This window comes from Triticum dicoccoides, chromosome 3A (genome assembly GCF_002162155.2).
Source record: "Triticum dicoccoides isolate Atlit2015 ecotype Zavitan chromosome 3A, WEW_v2.0, whole genome shotgun sequence".
Taxonomy (NCBI): domain Eukaryota; kingdom Viridiplantae; phylum Streptophyta; class Magnoliopsida; order Poales; family Poaceae; genus Triticum; species Triticum dicoccoides.
The window spans coordinates 35,610,872-35,629,467 of NC_041384.1; the positions used below are offsets into that span (position 1 = coordinate 35,610,872).

At 44.2% G+C, this 18,596-nt stretch overlaps 1 protein-coding gene across 1 annotated transcript; it reads right to left on the minus strand.

Annotated features, from left to right (window-relative positions):
- Positions 1–16: 16 nt before the first annotated feature.
- On the minus strand, positions 17–751 carry LOC119271830. The gene is made up of 3 exons (XM_037553496.1): positions 531–751; positions 126–462; positions 17–25 (listed from the first exon to the last, which is right to left on the minus strand). Exons 1-3 carry the CDS (start codon positions 734–736, stop codon positions 17–19), a joined length of 552 nt encoding a protein of 183 aa, XP_037409393.1. The 5' UTR covers positions 737–751.
- Between the last annotated feature and the right edge of the window lie 17,845 nt (positions 752–18,596).

Genomic DNA, 18,596 nt, shown 5'->3' on the forward strand with positions numbered 1-18,596 from the left:
GCTGCACCAAGTACTGCTACCGCCCCTGCATTTGGTCGCAAACAATCGTTTAGAAACCGCAGATTCAGAAAGAAGGGGAGAAGAATTGCTCTCAATCTCACACCCATGAACAAACCAAGTCGCACAAGGAAGGAACTCAACAAGATGCCGCCAGCACGAGACCCTCCCGTGGCGGCGAGGTTGCCGCTGTACACGTCGCTGGCGTACGTCCCGTCATCCTTGTCGTCGGTCAGGAGCGCGCGGCTCCGCGGCCGCACGTGCTGCCCGTCGCCGTCCATCGGTGCCCGCGGGGATCGCTGAGTCGGAAAGAAGCAGGCGCCAAGGTAAACAACGTCGCCGCCGTGGAAGTCGGCCGCGAGAGGCGCGCCCAGTTGGTGTCCCGCCTCTCGCTGTCCGTTGCGCCACCAGTTGGTGTCCCGCATCTGTTGCCACTCGCCGACCCCTGCCATGGGAGAGGAGAACCTGGGGGCGCGTGAGTACAGGCTACGGGGAGAAGATGGGTTGGGGCATCGGCAGGGAGATAGCGTTACCTGGGTCGTCGCTCATCGCTGTCGCGGACGCGGCGCTCCTGCTCGTCTACCTCCCACTTCGATCTCCTCCTGAAATCGGTGAAGAAAAGAAGAGACGGCAAGGGCGCAGATCCACCGCTCCAATCAGATCCCTTCCATTCTCTTCCCTCCCTTGGGAGAGGGAGAGAAGGTGAGGGGGAGGAGGAGGCCACCGGCGGTGTCGCCATGGCCGGGCAGGGCTCCTCCCACCTGCCCGCGACGGGAGGTGGCGGGGGCGGCAGCGACGGGCGGCGGCGTTTGAGGGAGGGGATCGGTGGCGGCTGCGAGGGCCAAGGGTCTGGTGTGGCGTCGCTCGAGGGCAAAGGCTTCGCTCGCTCGTTCGCAACGCACGGAAACGTCTGGCTAATTCTTCATGGGTTAACCATCGTAGATTATTTTCAGGCGCGAGATTTTTTCGATGAACCGGAGGGTTTAGCACTGGACATAATGGGAGCATACCAATTTTTATTTCCTGGTTCGAGGGTGGAGGTGGGAACCGAGGGGACGCAGGAGGTGGGATCGAGGACAAAAAAAACCGTTTCTAGTGGGACGAAAATTGATCAGCGGAGAGTACCAACTGCTTCATTAGGAGTAGAGATATCTGAGTTGATTGAATAATGTCCACGGTTTATTTTCGTCCCATCACTTTCAACCATTTTATTTTGCTGGGTTTTTTTCATCCCCTCCGCCACCTCATCGTTTAGTTTCGCATCACCCTCTCACACAACGAGAAAAATCTGTACGGATCAGAACTTTCCATACTGACGCAAGTTATTTAGTAATACATTTATGTAAAAGAATCAATCACGATCAATCTCTAAAGATCAAATCTATATTGATTACCTTAAATCGCTCAATCACATTAATTAGGAAACAAATAACCAATTTTAAGAAATCTCATTATTAAAGCATTTATGTACCTACTTAATTTTTATGGAATATTATCTCATTATTGAAGTATTTATGTACCTATTTAATTTGTAATTGAATATTATCCAATGGAAGCAACAAAAAAATGCGGACGCCTCATCTTACTTCTGTCGTCCAGCCCTACCGCTTGAAAAGTCCGAGCGCCGCCGCCACCACGTAGCCTCGTGCCCTATCCCATCCTGGATTCCTCCCTCTCCCTCACTCTATGTCTCTCGTGCACGCTCACGCAGGGGATGGGCCGCTCGGCCTCTCCTTGCAGGCTGCCACCATCCTCCTTGGCATCGTGTCGTCAGCACCTTCACTAGGTATCGAGGGTTCCAAGAGCTCGGTCTGATCCGGCGTTGTTCGGTTAAGAGTCGTGGTCGCCTTTGCCTCTGTCACATCGAGCATCTCTGTGGCCATGGCCGCATAGATCGTGTAGACCGCCGTCGATGGTGGCCTCTCTATCACTATGGTGCAATGATTCCTCATGTATCTGCCGCATCTAAGAACCTCCTCTGGCAAGGACACAGGAGTCGACTCATTGTTGAGGACGGACGGCCACTGCCACGAGGTGAGAGCTGCCTCATCCTGTAAGGAGGTGGGCGACGTCGCCGCCATTCGTCACGAACATACATGGATGCTGCTTCCGCTGTGTTGGCATGCTTCTCCTGGATTGACAATGAATATCAGCTCTGCCGAGGTCAATTAGATCGGCTTATTAGATTGTCCAATGGACATAGCATGGAGTAGTGATGTACATCAGGTTTGTGGGCGACGATGGTTTATATCTGCTGGATTCCTATAATTGCTTACCTGCAGACCTTGCGCTATATTTTACACCAGGCACACAAGCTAGAAGTGGATGAGAATTTCTGCATGATCCTCGGATTCGTTGAGATTGCACTGACGTACGTACTCTCCATGACAATGAAGGAGAGAACGTCGTTTAATTAATAGTAACAAGACACGATCATCAACTGTGCAAAATAGTAGGTGCAAGATATATATTCACCGCTTTGCTAGCTCCAATAAATCTATTGATTACTCATGCTGCTTCAATTGGGTTGTTACGAAAACATGAAAAGTACTTTAAAATTATTCTAAGTTGTATGACACCCAATAAATATATTGATTAGTCATGCTGCTTCAGTTGGGCTGTTGTGGACATTGACATTGAAAATTCTACTGCCATGGTTCGTACCCAAGTCTGCATCAGATGATCAGAATATGAACTATTATAGGTGATGCTATTTGTTCCCAGTTTTCACTTTTCATTAGGGCCTTATATAAGGTTGATTGACTGACGCTATACTTGCTTTGGTCCTAAGAAAGAGGATGAACAGAGAATGATGATCGATTGCTGTGCTACTGCACTATATATCTTGTGAATTGGCTAGTAGTACAGAGTACAAATTGCATAATGTTTGCCTCAAAATAAAAGATTGTACAACCTATACAATTTATCATATATAAATTATGTTATTTCGTGCTAAATTTTATTGCTGCTATTTGCAGATGAAGTGGATACTACTGGTGTGTTACTGTACGATACTGTGGGCATACGATAAAAAAGAAAGTATCATTGCAGTAACCATATTGCGGACATTTTTGTTGCTTACCACCAATCGTTGGGCTTCTCTATTAGCAAGAAGTCAATTTGTCAGTGGAGACATAGCTGCAAGGATGCATTATTTCAGCTTTGAGATTTAAGATTATAGTTGCCATCAACAAACAGGTATGCTCTTGTACTAATGTCTGTCGGTTATCTTTAATCTGTAGAACTTTGTATTTAAATTTGTTTGATATTCTGATTTGGACAATTGGATTTAGGGAGAACCCACTTTGATTACTTTTCACCATTGGATTTACGTCGTATCGCCATAGGACCATACGAGAAGACCACAGTGAAGACAAACTAGGTCTCGTCGCCCTCCTCTAACCATCGCTTGTCTTATGCATCAGCGTGTTTATAATTTTTTGTTTACGATTACATGGAGTGACAAAGATGAATTTACAATGAAGTTTCACATTTTTTTATTAATTTTATGTATATAATTAATAATTTTTTCGGTTTTATAACCCATGATAAGAACGGTTAAATTATAACCCATAATCATATAAGAACCGGAACATACCTCTCTGATTGTGAATACATTCTTCTTCATTAAATGCCAAAAGTCGCACTTATGTGATCTTCAGTAAGTAAGTAGTTCCCGGTCAGTACACCACGGCAGTTATCATGTTGAAAATTGTTAACATTTTTATTCGTACATTAATACTGAACATTAATTACACAAAGCTTGTCCAAATTTCTGTACGGAATGGTATGTCCTTTCTCTCTACCATTCCCTTTTCCGTAGAACAGGGCTACTAGGTTTCACACCCTCCCTTATCCCATCCTGCCTTCGTCCCGTGCTCCTGGGTTCCACCCCATGGCGATGCAAAACATTATAGGTAATGCGGAATTTCCTTGCGGTTAGTAATAGGTGCGACAAGGCGCAAAAAAGAAAAATAAGTAATGGGTGCGGCAACTACCTTTGAGTGTTTACCATTCTTCGGTCTACACATATGGCATTTGCTAATTAACTGTATTCTTTTTCTTCCTTGAATAGTGCCTGTGAGAATGTTTCATTTTAAAAGCAGACAATATGCCATCTTTCGCAGTACATGAGGACCATTTCATTGATTTCCTAAAGTTGAAAATAAAAACGTCAAATGATGCTAAACAAAGAAGATAAAGTTTGGGATTTGACAATAATACTAGACTAAGGGCGGATGAAGAGATAGAGATAAAATTTGGTACCATAGAGAAAAGACCCCGCTCGAGTGCCGCTCCTGGCGGCACCAGGTGATACGTCTCCAACGTATCTATAATTTTTTATTGTTCCATGCTATTATATTATATGTTTTGGATGTTTAATGGGCTTTAATATGCACTTTTGTATTATTTTTGAGACTAACCTATTAACCGAAGGCCCAGTGCAAATTGCTATTTTTTTTGCCTATTTCAGTGTTTCGCAGAAAAAAATATCAAACGGAATCCAAACGGAATGAAACCTTCGCGAGGATCTTTTTTGGAACAAACGCAATCCAGGAGACTTGGAGTGGGGGTCAAGTAAGCAACGAGGCGGCCACGAGGTAGGGCGGCACGCCCAGAGGGCAGGCACCCCCCACCCTCGTGGGCCCCTCGTAGCTCCACCGACCTATTTCCTTCACCTATATATACTCTTATACACTGAAAACATACAGGGGAGCCACGAAACCACTTTTCCACTGCCGCAACCTTCTGTACCAGTGAGATCCCATTTGGGGACCTTTTCCGGTGATCTACCGGAGGGGGATTCGATCACGGAGGGCTTCTACATCAACACCATAGCCTCTCCGATGATCTGTGAGTAGTTTACCACAGTGCTACCTCTTGAGCTTGCGTTGGTTTTTCCCTTGAAGAGAAAAGGGTGATGCATCAAAGTAGCGTAAGTATTTTCCTCCGTTTTGAGAACCAAGGTATCAATCCAGTAGGAGGTAACACGCAGGTCACCTAGTACCTGCACAAACAAACAAGAACTTCGCAACCAACACGATAAAGGGGTTGTCAGTCCCTTCACGGTCACTTACGGAAGTGAGATCTAATAGAGATAATAAGATAAATATTTTTGGTATTTTTATGGTGTAGATTGGAAAATAAAAATTACAAAGTAAACAACTATGGAAATAGATAGTAAAATAATATGATGAAAGATAGACCCGGGGGCCATAGGTTTCACTAGAGGCTTCTCTCAAGATAGCATATTCTACGGTGGGTGAACAAATTACCGTCGAGCAATTGATAGAAAAGCGAATAATTATGAGAATATCTAGGCATGATCATGTATATAGGCATCACGTCCGAGACAAGTAGACCGAAATGATTCTGCATCTACTACTATTACTCCACACATCGACTGCTATCCAACATGCATCTAGAGTATTAAGTTCATAAGAACAGAGTAACACATTAGGCAAAATGACATGATGTAGAGGGATAAACTCAAGCAATATGATATAAACAACATCTTTTTATCCTCGATGGCAACAATACAATACGTGCCTTGCTGCCCCTACTGTCACTGGGAAAGGACACCGCAAGATTGAACCAAAAGCTAAGCATTTCTCCCATTGCAAGAAAGATCAATCTAGTAGGCCAAACCAAACTGATAATTCGAAGAGACTTGCAAACATATTAAATTATGCATAAGAGATTTCAGAGGAGAATCAAATATTGTTCATAGATAATCTTGATCATAAACTCACAATTCATCGGATCTCGACAAACACACCGCAAAAAAGAGTTACATCGAATAGATCTCCAAGAGAATCGAGGAGAACTTTGTATTGAGATACAAAGAGAGAGAAGAAGCCATCTAGCTAATAACTATGGACCCGAAGGTCTGTGGTAAACTACTCACACATCATCGGAGAGGCTATGGTGTTGATGTAGAAGCCCTCTGTGATTGATTCCCCCTCCGGCGGAGCACCGGAAAAGGCCCCAAGATGGGATCTCACGGGTACAGAAGGTTGTGGCGGTGGAAATAGGATTTCGTGGTGCTCTTGGATGTTTTCGGGGTATATGGGTATATATAGGAGGGAGAAGTACGTCAGTGGAGCTACGAGGGGCCCACGAGGGTGGGGGGCGCGCCTACCCCCCTGGGCGCGCCCTCCTGCCTCGTGGCTACCTCATTTCTTTCTTGACGTCGACTCCAAGTCTCTTGGATCACGTTTGTTCCAAAAATAACTCTCCCGAAGGTTTCATTTCATTTGGATTACGTTTGATATTACCTTTTTGCGAAACACTGAAATAGGCAAAAAAACAACAATTTGCACTGGGCCTTTGGTTAGTAGGTTAGTCCCAAAAATAATAAAAAGGTATATTAAATCCCATTAAACATCCAAAACAGATAATATAATAGCATGGAACAATCAAAAATTATAGATATGTTGGAGACGTATCACACAGACCTTCGGGTCCATAGTTATTAGCTAGATGGCTTCTTCTCTCTCTTTGGTTCTCAATACAAAGTTATCCTCGATGTTCTTGGAGATCTATTCGATCTAATACTTTTTGCGGTGTGTTTGCCGAGATCCGATGTATTGTGGGTTTATGATTAAGATTATCTATGAACAATATATGAATTCTTATATGCATGATTTGATATCTTTGCAAGTCTCTTCGAATTATCAGTTTGGTTTGGCCTACTAGATTGATCTTTCTTGCAATGGGAGAAGTGCTTAGCTTTGGGTCCAATCTTGTGGTGTCCTTTCCCAGTGACAGTAGGGGCAGCAAGACTCGTATTGTATTGTTTCCATCAAGGATAAAAAGATGGGGTTTATATCATATTGCATGAGTTTATGCCTCTACATCATGTCATCTTGCCTAATGTGTTACTCTGTTATTATGAACTTAACACTCTAGATGCATGCTGGATAGCGGTCGATGTGTGGGGTAATAGTAGTAGATGCAGAATCATTTCGGTCTACTTGACACGGACGTGATGCCTATGTTCATGATCATGCCTAGATAGCATCATAACTATGCGCTTTCCTATCAATTGCTCGACAATAATTTGTTCACCCACCGTAATATATGCTATCTTGAGAGAAGCCACTAGTGAAACCTATGGCCCCCGGGTCTACTTTACATCATATTTGTTTCCCGTCAACTAGCCATTTCTGCCGCCGTTTATTTTGCAATCTTTATTTTCCAATCTACACAACAAAAATACAAAAAATATTTATCTTATTATCTTTATCAGATCTCACTTTTGCAAGTGGTCGTGAAGGGATTATCAACCCCTTTATCGCCTTGGTTGCAAGGTTCTTATTTGTTTGTGCAGGTACTAGGCGATTTGTGTGTAGTCTCCTACTGGATTGATACCTTGGTTCTCAAAAACTAAGGGAAATACTTACGCTACTTTGCTGCATCACCCTTTCCTCTTCAAGGAAAAACCAACGCATGCTCAAGAGGTAGCAAGAAGGATTTCTTGCGCCGTTGCGGGGGATATTTGCACCAAGTCAAGTCAAGATTTGATCTCCCGTCAACTAGCCATTTCTGGCGCCGTTGCCGGGGAGATCTACAATGAAGTCAAGACATACCAAGTACCCATCACAAACTCTTATCCCTCACATTACATTATCGCCATTTGCCTCTCGTTTTCCTCTCCCCCACTTCACCCTTGCCGTTTTATTCGCCTCTTTTTTGTTCCCCCTTTTTCCGTTTGCTTCTCTTCGCTTGCCTCTTGTGTGCCTGTGTGTTAGATCGTTTATTTGCCCTCATGGCTAGTTCTCCTATCATTGTTAACACTCCCGATAGTGAAGTTCTTAATTTTAAACAAAGGGAGGGAGATAACCTAAAAGATGCTTGGTATAGAATTTGCAATGCTCAAAATAGATCTATTAAAAAGCAATCTACTTCTGTTCTTCTTTGCAATTTTTACGTAGGCATCACTCCTTGGAATAGATATGTTCTTGACACCATCATCGGAGGGAATTTCTTGGGAATCCATACTTTTGGTTCTTATAATGCTATGATAGATTTGTTAGGCCCACCACCTCTTTTGGTCAATGGAACTATTTTAACTTTGGGACATGTGATGCAAAGGCTTGATATTATTGAAAATAAAATTGCCACCGTGGAGTTAATTGAAAATTTGGATAAAAAGATCCACAACCAAATTACTCAATATGGATCTAAGGTAGGAGTTACTCTGAAAAATCTCAAGGAAAAGGAACCCATAGTCAATGAAAAGATAGATCAAGATTCTACTAGAATTGATAAACTCGAAGAAATTATTACCAACTTGGGGTCCGCTTTTTTTGCCATTAAAAACACCTCAAATCCTCCTCCTACCAAAGTTGCCAAATTTATCTATGTTCCTAAAAATAAGGGTGAATTTTCTAGTAAGAAAAATGAAGATCTCAAATCACTAAGTGTTCACCCCAACTTTTTAGATATCATTAAGGAACCTTTTGCTACAAATGAATTTCTTGATTTCCTACCTAGGAGTTTGATCATTTGCAAAAATAAAGAACCTCCTAAGGGTTATAAGTGTTCAATTGAAGAATTGCCTACCAAAGATGACAATACCTAAATCTATTCTTGTTTTTACGCCTAGCTAGGGGCGTTAACCGATAGCGCTTGTTGGGAGGCAACCCAATTTTATTTTTTCCTTGTTTTTGTTCCTGTTTAGTAATGAATAAATCATCTATCCTCTGTTATGATTGTGTTTTTTGTGTTTAATTAGTGTTTGTGCCAAGTAAAGCCTTTAGGATCTTCTTGGATGATTGTTATGCTTGCTGGAAAAAAAGTATGCGCTAACGATAATAATTTTCATTTTTTACCAGAGAGAGATAAAATACCAATTCTAACTGCAGTAGATCAATATACAAATTATTTAGGACGTCCTAATTTCTCAGGATTTTTGAAGTTACAGAAGTATTCGAAACCTACAGACTACTACAAATTGTTTTGTTTTTGATAGATTCTGTTTTTCGTTTGTTGTTTTCTTATTTTGATGAATCTATGGCTAGTATCGGGGGTTATGAACCATAGAGAAGATGGAATACAGTAGGTTTAACACCAATATAAATAAAGAATGAGTTAATTACAGTACCTTAAAGTGGTGGTTCGTTTTCTTATACTAATGGAGCTCATGAGATTTTCTATTGAGTTTTGTGTTGTGAAGTTTTCAAGTTTTTGGGTAAAGATTTGATGGATTTTCGAATAAGAAATGGCAAGAGCCTAAGCTTGGGGATGCCCAAGGCACCCCAAGGTAAAATTCAAGGACAACCAAAAGCCTAAGCTTGGGGATGCCCCGGAAGGCATCCCCTCTTTCGTCTTCATCTATCGGTAACTTTACTTGAGGCTATAATTTTATTCACCACACAATATGTGTTTTGCTTGGAGCGTATTGTATGATTTGAGTCTTTGCTTTTTTGTTTACCACAATCATCTTTGCTGTACACACCGTTTTGGAGAGACACACATGCATCAGAATTTATCAGAATACTCTATGTGCTTCACTTATATCTTTTGAGCTATATAATTTTGCTCTAGTGCTTCACTTATTTCTCTTTAGAACACGGTGGTGGTTTTATTTTATAGAAATTATTGATCTCCCATGCTTCACTTATATTATTTTGAGAGTATTTAGAATAGCATGGTAATTTTCTTTGGTTATGAAACCAGTCCTAACATGATGGCATCCAAGACGGGTATAATAAAAACTTTCATATAAAGTGCATTGAATACTATGAGATGTTTGATACTTGATGATTGCTTTGAGATGTGAAGTTGGTGATATTAGAGTCATGCTAGTGAGTAGTTGTGAATTTGAGAAATACTTGTGTTAAAGTTTGTGATTCTCGTAGCATGCACGTTTTGTGAACCGTTATGTGATGAAGTCGGAGCATGATTTATTTATTGATTGTCTTCCTTATGAGTGGCGGTCGGGGACGAGTGATGGTCTTTTCCTCCAATCTATCCCCTAGGAGCATGCGCATAGTACTTTGTTTCGATAACTAATAGATTTTTGCGATAAGTATGTGAGTTCTTTATGACTAATGTTGAGTCCATGGATTATACACACTCTCCCCCTTCCACCATTGCTAGCCTCTCTAGTACCGCCCAACTTTCGCCGGTACCATAAACCCACCATTTATTACCTTCCTCAAAACAGCCACCATACCTACCTATTATGGCATTTCCATAGCCATTCCGAGATATATTGCCATGCAACTTTCCACCGTTCCGTTTATTATGACACGCTTCATCATTGTCATATTGCTTTGCATGATCATGTAGTTGACATCGTATTTGTGACAAAGCCACTGTTCATAATTTCATACATATCACTCTTGATTCATCGCACATCCCGGTACACCACCGGAGGCATTCACATAGAGTCATATTTTGTTCTAAGTATCGAGTTGTAATTCTTGAGTTGTATGTAAGTAAAAGTGTGATGATTTTCATTATTAGAGCATTGTCCCATGTGAGGAAAATATGATGGAGACTATGAGTCCCCCACAAGTCGGGATGAGACTCCGAACGAGAAAAAAGAGGCCATAAAAAGAGAAAAAGGCCCAAATAAAAAATGAGAGAAAAAGAGATAAGGGGCAATGCTACTATCATTTTCCACACTTGTGCTTCAAAGTAGCACCATGATCTTCATGATAGAGAGTCTCCTATTTTGTCACTTTCATATACTAGTGCGGATTTTTCATTATAGAACTTGGCTTGTATATTCCAATGACGGTCTCCGTGAGCAAGCGAGTTGGATGCACACCCACTTAGTTTCTTCTGTAGAGCTTTCATACACTTATAGCTCGAGTGCATCCATTGCATGGCAATCCCTACTCACTCACATTGATGTCTATTGATGGGCATCTCCGTAGCCCGTTGATACGCCTAGTTGATGTGAGACTATCTTCTCCTTTTTGTCTTCTCCACAACCACCATTCTATTCCACCTATAGTGCTATGTCCATGGCTCACGCTCATGTATTGCGTGAAGATTGAACAAGTTTGAGAACATCAAAAGTATGAAACAATTGCTTGGCTTGTCATCGGGGTTGTGCATGATTTAAATATTTTGTGTGGTGAAGATGGAGCATATCCAGACTATATGATTTTGTAGGGATAGCTTTCTTTAGCCATGTTATTTTGAGAAGACATGATTGCTTGGTTAGAATGCTTGAAGTATTATTATTTCTATGTCAACATTAAACTTTTGTCTTGAATCTTATGGATTTTGTAGGGATAGCTTTCTATGTCAACATCAACATTAAACATGCATGTACCAGTGCGTTCAAGAGCAGCAATCTCCTCTGCCATCGCGAACTGCCATTCAGGATGGACAACAGCCACATGATAAGAAGTCGGCTCAAGAAAAGGTCGAGGAAGATGGACGCGGGTACAAGGGACGAGACTCATCAAAGTCACATCCTGAGAAATATGCATCTGACGACCGATAGAATCCCAACAACGATAGCCCTTATGCTCATCACTAAAGCCTAAGAAAACACACTCAATAGACTGAGCGGTCAGTTTGGTGCGTTCGCGAGGGGCAAGAAGAACATAGCAAACACAACCAAACAAGTGAAGTGTCGAATAATCAGGAGAATGATCAAAGAGACGCTCAAAAGGAACACCACCCTGGAGAGCAGCAGGCGGCTGAAGGTTGATGAGATAGGTGGAGGTGGAGATAGCCTCCGCCAAAAAATGAGGTGGAAGAGAAGAGGCGATCATCAACGCACGAGCCGCCTCAAGAAGGTGGCGATGCTTTCGCTCAGCCACGCCATTCTGAGCATGAGCACCAGGACAAGAGAACTGAGGAAGAGTGCCCTGCTCAGCAAGAACGCCACGCAACATCTTGGAAATATACTCGCCAGCGGAGTTAGCACGAAACACACGAATAGGCGAAGAGAACTGAGTGTGAACCATGGCAGCAAAACACTTATACATGGAGAGAACCTCACTGCGAGAAGTCATAAAATAAAGCCAAGTGCAACGAGAGAAATGATCTATAAAAATAATATAGTATCGATGGCCCCCTTTCGAAGCGAAGGGAGCCGGACCCCATACATCAGAATGGACTAAATCAAAAGGACGTTGAGACACCGACTCACTAGTAGGATAAGGTAGCTGAATCTGTTTTCCTAGTCTATAACCCTGACACTCTAAAGAGACATCTCCTGAGACAGACCCCAAAAGACCTCGACGAACTAATGACGACAAGCGAGACCCACAAAGATGACCAAGTCGATGATGCCACAGCTGGAAGGAGCCGGTAGCTGAAGCGACAGAAGCGGATGGACTGGCAATAGTGGTGGTAGGGGAAGGTACATGAAGCCAATCTAGCTCCCAAAGACCCTGAGAGTCACGGCGGCAAGGGCCAGCCCCAACCAAAGTGTGTGTTCAACGATCCTGAACAGAACAAGAGTTAACGTCAAGGATGACACGACAACCAGAATCAGTAAGTTGACCAGCAGAAAAAAGATTGATGGTGAGTCAAGGAACATGAGCAACATCAGGAACAGAGTAAGAGGGCATGGTAAGATTGCCTCGACTAGCAACAGAAAGAGGAGTACCATCAGCAGTGAGTACATGAACAGGAAAATCAAGCGATTTAAGAGAGGACAAATTTGAAGAATGAGAAGACATATGAAAAGAAGCTCCAGAGTCCAGAACCCACGAGGATGTACCTGACTGTGTAGAGGGTGGTTGCTCAGTGCGGGAAGCATCAGTTACAGAAGTTGCAGTACCGGTCGAAGGAGAACCTGACGCGGCAAGCAGACGCTTAAGTCGCAGAATATCCTGCTCAGTCAAGGCAGTGACAGAAGATGTCGAAGTAGAAGAAGAAGTCCCTGAAGCTGATGATCGCGCCTTACACATGTGTTTCTTCTTCTGGAAGCACTGATACTCAACATGACCATCCATATTGCAATAGCCACAGTGAGGACGAGACCGACCCTGGCCGCCCGTAGGAGTAGGCAAGAGTGGAGGAGCACTAGAGCTGGATGGAGTCGGTGCAACAGGCGACATAACAGGAACTCGAGCAGCAAGCACAGAGGGAACCTCAAGTAGACCAGCACCACGTAGGCGAGTCTCCTCAGCACGAATCTCAGAAAGCGCCTCCATGAGGGAGATATGACCACGAGCAAACAACTGAGCACGTCGGGGCTCAAACTCCTTACGGAGCCGAGATAAGAACTCGTAGACACGATGAAACTCCAAATCAGCTCGCACAACCTGGCAACACAGACAAGTACAGCAACCAACAGTGCAGAGAGAATTAAGCTGACGCCAGATAGCAGAACCCTGAGCAAAGAAACCGTTAACACTGGAGTCACCCTACTGAAGAGCATGTTCCTGTCGGACCACAGATAGATATAAGACATCACCAGAGGGTTGAAAGCGCTGACGGAGATGGGTCCACATGTCAAATATGGTAGGGAGCCCCAAGAACTTAGAGGCAAACTAAGGCAGAACACTAGCAGTGAGAACAGGTGCGGCACGGGCATCCTCATCAAGCCACTGAGTGTAAGCAGAAAGAGCCTCGTGATAAGTCTGAAGAGCCTCCTCATAAGTCGAAACCTGGGCATCATAGGCATGGATGGCAGCGTCATCTGCAAGCTTAGCTGCATCCTTCATAGCTTGATCAGCATCAACAGCAAGAACCGGTGGCTTCGGCAGAGTAGGAGCCATAGGTGGAACCGGACACGGCGGACAATGGACCTCGCCAGAAAGAACGCCCCAAAGACGAATGCCACGCATATGAATGCGCATGAAGCCAGCAAACTCGATGTAGTTAGTGCCATCAAAGATCATCGGGCAGTGAGGAACTGCGACCTAGCCTGATGGTGTAGACGTTTTTGCAATCACCGGGCAGACAGCAGGATCCTGACGAGCAGCCGTAGTCAGCGCTCGCGGCGGCAGCAGATGGATGGGACGAGAACAGCAGCAGGGACCAAATCCCATGAGGGTGGAAATCACCGCCGGCTGCTGTGCTGACTTCGTGAGAACGGGAGAACACCCGCAGATGGATCGAGCCAGCAGCAGGAATCCGGCGGCTGGGTTGGTGGCGGGGCGATCTGCTGCCTCGAACAAAGACTGCGCGGGGGCAGGGGATCGATCGAGAGAGGCCCATTCTACAGGGCGAGAGTGATCGATCGGGAGAGGCCGACTGTGGGGCGACGACGACTAGATAGGGAGAGGCCCAAAGACCAACTGCGGGACGGGGCGGAGTGAACGGAAGATGGTAGCTCGACTCGATCTGATCAATCGGGAGGGGCAAGCGGCCGGCGGCTAGATCGAAAGTAATCCAGAGAACCAGAGAGGATACCGACAGCAGGAGCGGATCAATGGCACGAGTTGCGGCGTGCAAAAAATTGACCTAGCTCTAATACCATGTTAGGAAATATGCAACTTGTATTTCCAGGAGGCCATAGGCCAGTATATATACATGTACAAGTGTGGAATATATGCAGGAAACCCCTTATACAATAGGGTAAATACGAAAGGTTACATGGCTATATATATATATATACTCTAACAATACATACATAGAGTCATGGGCTAGGTGCTGTGATTGCTGCTCTGCTCCCCGAAAGGATTAATGCCATCTGCGCTTAAACCAAACCATACGTTCCTTGGGTCACCTGGAAACTCATCCCAGTACTTTCTCTCTATTTTTCTCCACTTTGACCCTTCAGCGGGTGCTCTCAACTTCCCGTCTTTCTTACGACCCTCTATGTGCCATCGCATCAACTTGGCATGCTCTTCGTTTCTGAACAGACATTTCAACCATGGTATTATGGGAGCATACCACATCACCTTCCCAGGAACCCTCTTCTTGGGGGGCTCGCCGTCAACATCACCAGGTTCATCTCATCTGATCTTATACCGCAATGCACCGCATACCGGCATGTGTTCAAATTCGCGGATGCACCGCGGTAGATGATGTAGTCATTAGGGCATGCATGTATCTTCTACACCTCCAATGCTAGAGGGCATACGACCTTCTTTGCTGCGTACGTACTGTCAGGCAATTAGTTATCCTTTGGAAGCTTCTTCTTCAATATTTTCAGTAGCTTCTCAAATCCTTTGTTAGGCACAACATTCTCTACCTTCCACTGCAGCAATTCCAGTACGGTACCGAGCTTTGTGTTGCCATCTTCACAATTGGGGTACAGCCCTTTTTTGTTATCCTCTAACATGCGATCGAACTTCAGCTTCTCCTTTTGACTTTCGCACTGTGTCCTTGCATCGACAATGACCCGGCGGAGATCATCATCATCGTAAACATCGTGTGGTTCCTCTTGATCTTCAGCAGCTTCCTCCGTTGCAGCATCACGGTATTCAGGGGGCACATAGTTGTCATCGTCCTCTTCTTCTTCGTTGTCTTCCATCATAACCCCTATTTCTCCGTGCTTCGTCCAAACATTATAGTGTGGCATGAAACCCTTATAAAGTCGGTGGGTGTGAAGGATTTTCTGGTCAGAGTAAGACTTCGTATTCCCACATATAGGGCATGGACAACACATAAAACCATTCTGCTTGTTTGCCTCAGCCACTTCAAGAAAATTATGCAGGCCCTTAATGTAGTCGGAGGTGTGTCTGTCACCGTACATCCGTTGTCGGTTCATCTGCGTGCATTATATATAATTATGTGTGTCAAAAATAAGAAAATTAGACAAGTATCTATCTAAAGTAAGAATTGTTTTTCTTTCAGAAAGAAGATAAGAACAAGAGGCTCACCACGGTGGTGTTGGCGACGAGATCAGTGTGGGCGATCGACGGTGGTGAAGACGGGGACGGGACGGGACAACCCGCTAAACCTATGCAAATATCAAGGAAAATGGAGCTTGGAGGTCGAGCTTCGAGAGGAGAAAACTTAACTAGCGTGGCTCGGGCATTTCATCAAACACCGCATGTGCATAGGAGGTGATCTAGATCACCCAAATGCCCTCCCCTCGCCGGCCAAAAAAACAAAGTAGTGTGGACTGCTCTACTCGCCGGCGAGGGGGTATATATAGGCAACTCATTTGCCCCGGTTCGTGGCTGGAACCAGGACTAAAGGCCGCCCTTCTGTCCCAGTTCTAGGAATGAACCGGGACCAATGGCTGTGGGCCAGGAGCGAGGCCCATTGGTCCCGGTTCATGCCTAGAACCGGGACAAATGGGTCCACATAAACTGGGACAAATGCCTCTCGAGGCCTCGCCGGGCCCCTGGGCGCATGAACCGGGACATATGCCCCCCATGGGTCTCGGTTCAGGTTCTTGACTGAACCGGGACTAATGGGCTTGGCAGGCTCCAACCAAAGCCCTGTTTTCTACTAGTGCTTGCTTCCCCTACTATCACTGGGAAAGGACACCACAAGATTGAACCCAAAGCTAAGCACTTCTCTCATTGCAACAAAGATCAATCTAGTAGGCCAAACCAAACTGATAATTCGAAGAGACTTGCAAAGGTATCAAATCATGCATATAAGAATTCAGAGAAGAATCAAATATTGTTGATAGATAATCTTGATCATAAACCCACAATTCATCAGATCTCGGCAAACACACCACAAAAAGTATTACATCGAATAGATCTCCAAGAACATCGAGGAGAACTTTGTATTGAGAACCAAAGAGAGAGAAGAAGCCATCTAGCTAATAACTATGGACCCGATGGTCTGTGGTAAACTACTCACACATCATCGGAGAGGCTATGGTGTTGATGTAGAAGCCCTCCATGATCGAATCCCCCTCTGGCAGATCACTGGAAAAGGTCCCCAGATGGGATCTCATGCGTACAGAAGGTTGCAGTGGTGGAAAAGTGGTTTCGTGGCTCCCCTGGATATTTTCAGGGTATAAGAGTATATATAGGTGAAGGAAGTAGGTCGGTGGAGCTACGAGGGGCCCACGAGGGTGGGGGGCGGGCCTGCCCCTGGGCGCGCTGCCCTACCTCGTGGCCGCCTTGTTGCTTCCTTGACCTCCATTCCAAATCTCCTGGATTGCATTTGTTCCAAAAAAGATCCTCGTGAAGGTTTCATTCCGTTTGGATTTCCTTTGATATTCCTTTTCTGCGAAACGCTGCAATAAGCAAAAAAAACAACAATTTGCACTGGGCCTTCGATTAATAGGTTAGTCCCAAAAATAATATAAAAGTGCATATTAAAGCCCATTAAACATCCAAAACAGATAATATAATAGCATGGAACAATAAAAAATAATAGATATGTTGGAGACGTATCAAGCATCCCCAAGCTTAGTTCCTGCTCGTCCTTGAGTAGGTAAATGATAAAAACAAAATTTTTGATGCGGAATGCTACCTAACATAATTTTCAATGTAATTTTCTTTATTGTGGCATGAATATTCAGAGCCAAAAGATTCAAGACAAAAATTTAATATTTACATAAAAATAATAATACTTCAAGCATACTAATAAAGCAATTATGTCTTCTCAAAATAACATGGCCAAAGAAAGCTATCCCTACAAAATCATATAGTCTAGCTATGCTCTATCTTCATCACACAAAATATTTAAATCATGCACAACCCCGATATGGGATCTTGTTTCTCTTCCTCCAGGTGTCCGTCCCATCACTTGTAAGTGGGTCTATAAGGTTAAGAATCGCTCTGATGGTTTTGTTGAGCGTTACAAAGCTCGTCTTGTGGCTCGTGGTTTTCATCAGGAGCATGGTCGTGATTACGATGAGACTTTTGCTCCTGTGGCCCATATGACCACTATTCATACAATTCTTGCTGTGGCCTCTGCACGCCAGTGGTCTGTATCTTAGCTTGATGTTCAGAATGCCTTTCTTAACGGTGAGCTGCGTGAGGAGGTTTACATGCAGCCACCACCTGGGTATTATGTTCCTGATGGCATGGTATGTCGCCTTCGTCGGTCTCTCTATGGCCTTAAGCAAGCCCCCCGCGCCTGGTTTGAGCGTTTTGCCTCTGTGGTAACTGCCGCTGTTTTTTCAGCGAGTGGTCATGATCCAGCATTATTTGTCCACCTTTCTTCTCGTGGTCGAACTCTACTTCTTCTCTATGTTGATGACATGGTCATCACTGGTGACTATCCCGAGTATATTGCCTTTGTAAATGCCCGTCTTAGTGAGCAGATTCTTATGTCCGATCTTGGACCTCTTCGCTACTTTCTTGGGATTGAAGTCTCTTCTACCTTTGATGGCTTTTTTATATCCCAGGAAAAGTATATACAGGATCTTCTTGCTCGTGCTGCTCTTACTGATGCACGCATTGTTGAGACTCCCATGGAGCTCAATGTTCACCTTCGTGATACTGATGGTGACCCCTTTGCCTGACTCGACACGTTATCTTCATCTTGTTGGGAGTCTTGTCTATCTAGCTATCACTCGTCCAGATATCTCTTATCCATTTCATATTCTGAGTCAGTTTGTCTCTGCTCCCACTTCGGTTCACTATAGTCACCTCCTTCGTGTTCTCCGATATCTTCGGGGCACGATCTCTCACTGTCTATTCTTTCCTCGCTCCAGTTCTCTACAGCTTCAGGCCTATTCGTATGCTACGTGGCCTAGTGATCCCTCCGATCGCCGTTCACTTTCTGCTTACTGTGTTTTTCTTGGTGGT

Coding starts and splice junctions, on each gene's coding strand:
- LOC119271830 (XM_037553496.1), bottom strand. CDS start 736: ATGGCGACACCGCCGGTGGCCTCCTCCTCCCCCTCACCTTCTCTCCCT. Junction 463..530: donor AGCGATGAGCGACGACCCAG/GTAACGCTATCT, acceptor ACGCGCCCCCAG/GTTCTCCTCTCCCATGGCAG.